The sequence below is a fragment of the Pelmatolapia mariae genome, linkage group LG16_19 (genome assembly GCF_036321145.2).
Source record: "Pelmatolapia mariae isolate MD_Pm_ZW linkage group LG16_19, Pm_UMD_F_2, whole genome shotgun sequence".
Lineage (NCBI taxonomy): Eukaryota > Metazoa > Chordata > Actinopteri > Cichliformes > Cichlidae > Pelmatolapia > Pelmatolapia mariae.
The window spans coordinates 62,074,184-62,082,917 of NC_086241.1; the positions used below are offsets into that span (position 1 = coordinate 62,074,184).

At 43.9% G+C, this 8,734-nt stretch overlaps 1 protein-coding gene across 2 annotated transcripts; it reads right to left on the reverse strand.

Annotated features, from left to right (window-relative positions):
* Positions 1-337: 337 nt before the first annotated feature.
* On the reverse strand, positions 338-8,006 carry fosl2 (FOS like 2, AP-1 transcription factor subunit). Of its 2 annotated transcripts, none has more exons than XM_063498291.1 (4): positions 7,302-8,006; positions 4,668-4,919; positions 4,388-4,495; positions 338-2,994 (listed from the first exon to the last, which is right to left on the reverse strand). In XM_063498291.1, the coding sequence occupies exons 1-4, from the start codon at positions 7,428-7,430 to the stop codon at positions 2,446-2,448; spliced, it is 1,038 nt and encodes a 345-aa protein (XP_063354361.1). In that variant the 5' UTR covers positions 7,431-8,006; the 3' UTR covers positions 338-2,445. The 2 variants fall into 2 exon arrangements, with proteins under 2 accessions (XP_063354361.1, XP_063354360.1); XM_063498290.1 differs by having other exon boundaries at positions 4,668-4,922.
* Between the last annotated feature and the right edge of the window lie 728 nt (positions 8,007-8,734).

An 8,734-nucleotide genomic window follows, 5' to 3' on the forward strand; every position in this document is an offset into this window, starting at 1 on the left:
TTTAGCACAATGGGCCGCTTTCTCGTGCCATACTCTGGTGAAGAGATGACACGAGAAGTTGTCTTCTTTATATATATGACTCAAATATATTCTTAAAATATTTTCTGTGAACAATTTTGAACACAACACCTTCACCGAAAATTTAATACCCATTTATATTTACGATGCTCTTGAATTCCTTTTGCTGTGTTGCTTTTCACTTGACAGTTCATCTAAGTATAAATGTAAAAAAAAATTATTTTGGTTTAGTTAAAACAAAGAATAATTAATGCAGTAATATTAATTGTCTGAAATGCATTTTTTTAAAACCCAGAACAATAAAGGACAAAAACCCAAGTTGAAAATTATTTTTTTATTATCATTCTTTTAAATTAACAAACACTGCTATACATATTGCTGTTTTTTATTAATTTTGAATCATTTTAAACAGTTAAAGCATTTGGAAAAGAAGTAATAGTAAAACAGAGGACAGAGACAGTAGATGACATGTACAGTAGAAGATCTACAGTCAATGGCTTTCCTATGTGTGTCGAGGGGCTCCAGAATATTTCAACATACAGACATGGTGATGTTTTTGGTTATCATTCCACCTTCTTATGCAGGATAACAACCAGCCACAGTAAATCAACCATTACCGAACCTTTCCAAACAAGTAGCAGCAGCTTGTATTGAATTGAAAAGTCTGTTTTCTGCAACCAGCGCAACAAAACTCTCCCAACCATATCCCTTATTCTTCTCATAGCAAAAAGGTTTGCGATGGCACCTTCCTTTTACCCCTGACGTTATAGTCATTAGGAATGTCTGAAGTAAACGAAAAAAATAAAAGAAAAAAGTCTCAGATATCGTTGTTGTGTCCTTCTCAGTGCATTAAACCCTCAACCCTTTAAGTTACACACATAAAAATAAAGACAAAGAAGTGTCATAGGTGTCCACTCTTTCATGTCAGGCCAGCTGTTGAGAGAGTCTTCGTATCCCTTCCTTATTCTCGTAAAGTGAACCACATCTGGCCCTCGTTTTAAGCCACTACGTTTCAAACCGAGTACCTCGATGTTGTATTCATGCACCCATAAATCACCACATCTGAGTTGAATTTAAACATCATTTCTTTACTAAAAGTGACAGATTTACAAACACAGTATAAACAGGGTTGACATCATTGGCAGCTGGCGACAGTCTAGACCACAGTGGCTTTTTCAAATTTAAGCAAAATCCCTCCTTTTCAGACAAAGACGGACGAATTACAGGATTACACGTGTCATAAAAATCTTTTTTTTCCCCGGCTTTTCTGAAACCTGACCAGAGTTGGAAAAAGGTAAGCGCTTTGTTCAGAGGATGAACGGCACAAAGAAGCCGAGGAGGGTTTCGTTCAAACTCTTCGACCGAAAAGACGAACCTCTCTTGAAGCGACGGAGTTTAGTAAAGTACCACCTCTGCAACACTTTGGCTAGACCAATCAGCAACCAGCAGTCCTGCAACGCTCTTCACAACTGGGTTCTACTACACATGAGAGATATCCCTGACATCAATGTAAATCACATACACTTTGTCAAAAACAGGTTGTAAAGTTCAGGTACAGAATCACTGAGGAAAAGCACACCAATACTACTGTAAAGTCAAGCCACTATGGCAAAATAGAAAGTAGAGAGTAGGAACTAGTCGTTGATTGAAAGTTGGCTCGTATCCTTTGCAACACTGAGGAGTGCTCGGGTCACCCTGCGGATGACCGCTTTGCTTTTCTACAGGCAGATTAAAGGAGAGGACAATGTCTTAACAAAACACTGTAAAATTTAATCAGCACAGGCCATAAATACAATTAAAGAGATGGAAAGAACATCAGGATTGTGCACACACTCTTTTCCTGAATCAAGTTCTGAAAGGACAAATCGAAGTGGAAAAAGAGATGAGAGGAAGTCTTTGCTCATTGTCTCTTTCTCCCCTTCCAGTAGAAAGCTGACCTCGTTTAGTGATTTATTTATTGATTCGTCTTGGCAGAGTGCAAGTGTCGGCCACATGGCTTTTTGAACATTTTCAAAAATATATATATATATTAAGAACGCGCTCTCTTGCTGTAATCACATCAACCAATGGCTGCCAAATGCAGGCATGTCTTTCTTCAGAATTGTCTGCCCAGTAAACGTTGACACTCTGGAGTTGAAATGGTGAAGGGATGATGCTTTTCAGAGTCGGTGCACACACTTTGACGGATAAAAAAAAATTTTTTTACACTGAAGCAGAACGAGAAGAAACACGCAGCGTAGCCCTTGTGGGTCTCCCTCTAAAGGGGGGGAAACGGCTCACATGGTCAGCTTGGTCTGGACTTTTCAGTGTGCTCTTGCGTCTTTAAAGACACCGGAGGGAGGGTGGGGACGAGGGCGCGCAGTCGATCCTTGTGTTTGCTTTCAGCCACAGTGTTTGTTTCTCAGCCGCGCCGAGATGAGCCCTCGCTCAGAGGGCCAGGAGGGTCGGTGAGTTGAGGGAGTCTGAGGACTGGTCGCCGCTGCTGCTGCTGCGCCGGTGGGCCTTGGAGCAGGACTCAGAAGAGGGCGAGGGGCTTTCGGGCTCCACCATGTTGGGGTAGGTGAATATGAGGTTTGGAGCATTTGGTGTGGCAGCCGGAGTAGATGCTGCCACCACTGGAGTGTTCAGGCTGTCTCCATCTGGGCTGTACATCCCGCCACCGATGCTGCTGCTTCCCAGACAAATGGGCTTGATGATTGAGCGCTGAAGCTTGCCCATATTTTCGTCCCTGTCCTCGGGTTCCTGCTTCACCACCACTTGGTTCATCTGAGCCCGTGTGCCCATGTTGGTGCGCATGGTGAGTGGGAGCGGATTACACTGTTGCTGCTGCCCGGATGGCTGGTGGCGCTCGTCGATGGGCAGCTTGCACACGGGATTGTGGGCAACAAGCATGAACTCCAGCTTGTCTTTCTCCTTCTGCAGGGTCTCGATCTCTTTCTGCAGGTCTGCCTTCTCCTCCTCCAGCTTCTCGGTTTCCTGTTGAATGAAAATATGAAGTAAAGCTTAGAACTACCACTTGAATTTTGCCTTAATTGGACAGTGGAAATACAGAGACAATAAATACAGAGGAACTTCATCCCTGTTATCACCACGCCACCAAAGAGTGGTAGGCGAATTGTTTAAACTTAATAAAAAGTGATGCAACATCTTACTAATGCACATGAGGTGATAAAATGATCTTCAGCACTTATGAAGTATGTAATATGAAGTTTCCAGACTGTACGTGTGGTTCTCTGAGAAGCCAAAAGAGGGCACTGTCTGTTTGCTTCAGTTTTCCCAAGCGCCACAATTTTATTAAACCCAGAAATTTGTCATGAACCATTTGGACTAACAACATGTAATCTCGAAGCCTTCTGCTTGAATTTGAGCGCCACATAATGACTGTGCCTTGTTTGTGTCTCAGAGAAATGAGATCCGCATCAAACAGTGTGTCATTAACGTGAGACACAAAAGACACAAATCCACACCATAAAGGCTTTCGTCGGCTGTGAGACATGAGACATAAAGATAAGCTGACATGCTGTCTGAGAACTTTGACTCATGGGCAAAGGTATGAGGAAGTGGTACGCGAAGAGCCAAGAGAGGAGGCGCACAGCGAGACTCTTAAAGTGATAGTATCAGTTATTCAGAGAGTTCGAACACTCCAACTTAATGTCACTGAAAAGCAACAAAGCAGGTGTATGCATAATGCAGTTTATTTTTTGTTTTTCCTTGAAGCATTGGCTGTGACTGTATGACTGTGTGTGTGTGCATGCTGTATACCCCTATGTGGGATTGTGAGACAAGCAATTTGCCCCTTTTACAAAATGTCCTGCATTCATGGAGACAGCTGCCTGCAGCAAATTCCATTCCTGGGTTCTTTTTTTTAAGGCCTGACAAGCTCAACCTCACTGTAATTTGGGTAATTAGTCCATTTAGATGCCGTTACTGTCTGCCAGGCAGCACTGTGAGACAGCCCTACCTCTGTCTACAGCTGGCCGAGACAAAAAGCTTTTCATTGCCTGTCATCTCTTCACTCAGACCTTGCACTCAGAGACGCAGCGAGAGTCAAACCAGTAATGTGAGGTTGTAAATTTAGGTGTGGACTTCAATCACTCATCAAGAATCTGGACTCCTGCCAGGCCTCTAAACAAGTGCACCGTGTTCTCTGTGTATGCAAATATGTTTCTGTTTCCTTTTTGTTTTTCTGCAAAATATTAAAGATGAAAAAGTTTGCAGAAAAAACAAAACAAAACAAGAAGCACGGGGCTTTACTGGCTAATGGTTCTCACCACAAGATGCTGCATCACTTAGATCTGTGGTATTTTTCTATGAAGACAAAAACAAGAACATTTTGATGGTGATCTCTTGGCGCAGGTCTTCTACTCACCCCTTGCAGCATCTCGGTGAGCTCCCGCCGACGGTTACGGCACTTTGCCGCGGCTAACTTATTCCTCTCACGCCTCACCCTCCTCTTCTCCTCTTCCTCTGGGGTCAGCTAAGGGCGAGAAAAGAAAGAGCACGAAAGGTAGAATGAGGTATTTGACAGAGACGCACACAATCAATACGAAGCGAAGAGCATAAATAGGAGCTCGGTGTGAGCAGAATAGCAATCAAAGAGGGTTTTTTTTGTTGTTGTTTTTTTGCAGTGGTTTGCTTTGGCTCGTTACCTGTTCATCCCTCTTGCGTCCTCTCCTGGTGTCCCCGATAGAGCGGATGACCCCAGGCCGAGCCAGTGGGTTGTGCGCAAGCAGACTGGGACCATTGGTCAGGTGATGGCCATATGGGTGGGAGCGGGAGTAAGGGTTGGACATAGAGGTGATGACAGTGGGCTGCACCATCCACTGCAGGTCTTGGCTTGTCGTGATTGCATTGATTGTGGGAATAAAGGCACTGTTGGAGCCGGGCATGTCAACCCTGTACTTCTGGAAAGAGAAGGGAAAAGATGGTGAAAAGGGATGCATGATGAAGGTAAAAGTCTCCAGAAGAGGATAGGTTTATTTCCTAATGTGCTGCTTCTGATCTATTCCAGAAGCATCTCTGCTGTGCTTCGAGTACCATCACAGAGATGCACACACCACCACCCACCGTCATCAGATTCACACATTTTTCCACATTTCAAGCTTATAGTAGTGATTCAGTCCACATAGGCGAAACACTGTATGTAACCCCTGGAGTGAAACAGTGACACATGCAGTGATTCATGTGGGAAAGCCCAAGGTGTCCACTGCATCTCATTTTTACTACAATGAGACATAACAGTGCACTAGAGAGCCATTTCACGTCTTCTTAAGTTCACTTTTGATTTGACGGGGCAGATGGGAAATGTAAAATTATATTTTTAATGGAATAAATTTTATTAAATTTATTTCACAGAAGATTTTTTTTTTAAAAAGGAACATACAATCGAGGGGGGGGGGGGGGGGGGATAGTGAAAAAAACAAAAAACAAAACATGCAGTCACTGCTTTGTGAGAACATCTCAAGATATAATGTGTTCCAGAATGGTAGATTTTTGTTCAGACTGTCATACAGACAAACATTTTACATATCGTACCTATATACATTTGTGCAACAAGGTCTTGTACAAACATTATCAACATGAGAAGTGATGTTAGATCATTGTTTCTGGTATCAAAAAGGAGGACTGCCAGCCTGTGTGCGTAAATTACGCACGTCCCCACATCCCCGTTATTCCCGACTTTCCGTCGGATATCCCGGCAGTCTCTTGCAACTTTGTTTATCTGGTGAGTCATTGTGTATTGCATTTGTCGAGCACATGTGAAACGCGGTCAGTTCCAGTAAGAGGGGAAGCAGCCAGCTGTAACAAGCCAGACATATTATCCAGAATTATGCGAGTGGAATTTTTGGGCCAGTTTGGCTTCAGAATAAGAGCACTGGAATTTACAATACATATAAACCAGGAAATGAATAACTGCCTACAAAGGACATTCAGTGGAATCATGACATTAGAGCCAAACAAGTCCGATTAAAATGATACTGGTCTTACAAAAACACGCGGGGGGAGGGGGGTCGTTTTCATATGTCTCCATAAACTAGCGAAGAGTTCATGTTCCAACCCTGTAATGGGAAACAGGCAGCCAGCGTGTGATTACAGGGAACCAGAGCAATGATACACGCTGTCCAAAAGTCTTTTACCGTAATGTTGCGTGAGCCTGAGGAGGCTTTTCCACAGAATTGCACGGCAGAGGGTGTGGGGGTAAACAACATGCCTGTTCCCGGATTTATATCCTCGTATTTTTGAGATACCGCGTCTTCACGGCATTACACTGGCACACCTCTACTGTATCTAAAGTCTCACTCAGACTATGTAAAAGCGTAACCTTATGAGATTTTGGTGTTTTAGATGCATCTCTACAATTACTACCGTGAACACAGCGAGGAAGAACGGGCTTTTGATTGACCTGCGCTCCCAGTCAGAGCGCGTTTCCAGCTGGAGAAAAAGTGCCATGTGCAGCCCGAGACCCGCCTGATCGAATTAGACTCTGATTCCATGTGGAATAATAACATGTGGACACTTAAACGGAACTTAGATCAATTCTGCAGCAACACATATGGAATATTGAAATCAGACACCTCACAGCCCAACACGAAATGCCTGTTGCATCCACTATGAGCTTCATCTCTAGCTAGTTTATCATTACCACAGCATGAAAAGTGTAAAAAGCTCAGGTGTGCATTTGCTTTACACGCATTCGTCTCTGTGAGACAATCCGCAAAGAACCCAGAAATGTTCCAGTTTTACAAACGCACAGGGAATTTGGCAGAAGGAAAGGCGAATTTAACATCTATAAATCACAGACTCGGATTCATTCCAGTGTGCCAAATGTTCCTGCAACAGCGCACAAACCACCCTATATGTCTTTTTTTTTTTTTTTAAATTGTTGGCATAAGACAATTGTACCATAAATTTACGCAAACTCGCGCATTGTCGCCAGCTGCGGTGCGCACTAATGGAGAAATGTAATATTAGATAAAATAATCAGTGTCTAAATATTTCAAAAGCAAAATTATTGTAATATTATTAGACTGCACCTATACACAGATTGACTACTGCCCCTGTTGAGTCACTGATTCGAACCGTGTCACTGGGTTCATTCGGATTTGTGTCTCCAGGCGACCCGGAAAATTCCTGTTTAAATTCAGTTAATGGCTGGAAGTAGCAACACGATGGAATAATTTTCTAAAAATCAGACTTTGCACAAGAACGAACTGACACTTTCATGTTATCCAGAATGCATTCATTAATAGATTAATCTGCAGCCAGTCCTTTCCTTCTGTTACCTGGTAGCTTGAGGTAGAGATCGGACTTCCGATCGTGCTGCTGCCGCTTGTGAAGGACTCTGGCTGGGCCGGAGAGGTGCTGCTGCCGCGGGACGAGGTGTCGTAGTTCCCGGAGTAGTCCTGGTACATGATCCAGGAAAGAGGAAGATTTCAGTGCACTGTTTGAGCTCTGAGAGCCTTTTTTTTTAAATCCCCGATGCAAAAAAAGGCACCAACAGGAAAAAAAATCCTCTGATTCGAGAAGTCGTTAATTTCCAAAGCAGGAGAAAAAAACAAAAGTGCAATTTTGCTCCTGTAAACTAACCTAAAACATTTTACTGATAATACAAATCGGGTTTTTTTGTGTATTATCCCTGCTTGTAGAGTCTATTTCTTGTTGTTGTTTTTTTCCTGGAGCCGCAGGTAGACCTACACTACGCTGCAAAAGATCCTCTCAGGTGCGCAAACTTCAGCTTAAAGTCAGCAGCACACCTTCAGCAGTCAGATCCAGCAGCGACAATCAAACATGTAGTTAGAGTGACTCACACAGGTTAACATTCGCTTTAAAGCCTATTGCCTCTCTACTCTTCTCAATATTTTCCGTCGCCTTGCCAGCTACACTCCTCTGAGCTCTCGCTGCTGCTCACGGAACACTTCGAACTTTTTTTTCTTTTCCTTTTTACCACACTTCCTAGAGATGACTCACTTCAATGGCACTATGAAGAACTGCAACGGCTTTTCAACACCAACGAAAGAGCCTACGTCACGCATGGGGCGTTGCGACTTCAGTAGGGAGGGGTTGTCTCTGCAAAAGGCAGTGAAAAAGAAAAGATCCGTTATCACCATCCTGCGCCCTGCGGACAGCAGGGAGAAAACCGAAAAGCTGGGATTCGGTAAAAGTGGTCCAGAACATGTGTGGAGGGGTTTATTTTTTGTTACGGACGTCAGTGCTGCCGCGGAGTTCACTATTTGTCTGACTTGCTTGGGTCCATTGACGCATGTTTCCTAAAATGGGCAGTTGCGTCAGCGAGCGCGTGTGGGTTTCCTTGGTAAAGGAAGCGTCAGACACTGGAGGGATTCCCTCCCCTCGCGCGCTGTGGTCCGGACTCGGAGCTCACAGCTCGCCGGTCCAGGTTCGGCCACCCGGCAGTGATGTAAAACCGACACATTAAAGCTTAGAAACTTAGAGCTAAAGCGACTCTGCACGGATACGCGTGCACCCGCACACACCGGGAGCGAGTGCTGCGCAGTAAAAGCATTTATTAAAAGTTTCTCAGCTTCAAAATGAAATCCATATCTGTAGCTGTGCACAGCCTGAAAATTCGATAAATCAAATAAAGACAGAGAGGAGGGGGGTGTCATGGTGGGTGTAACTATTTCATGTCCACCAGCTTTCATTTGCTGCTCATATACACACTCGGCGATTGGACACGCGGCGTTTCTGCACAATTAAA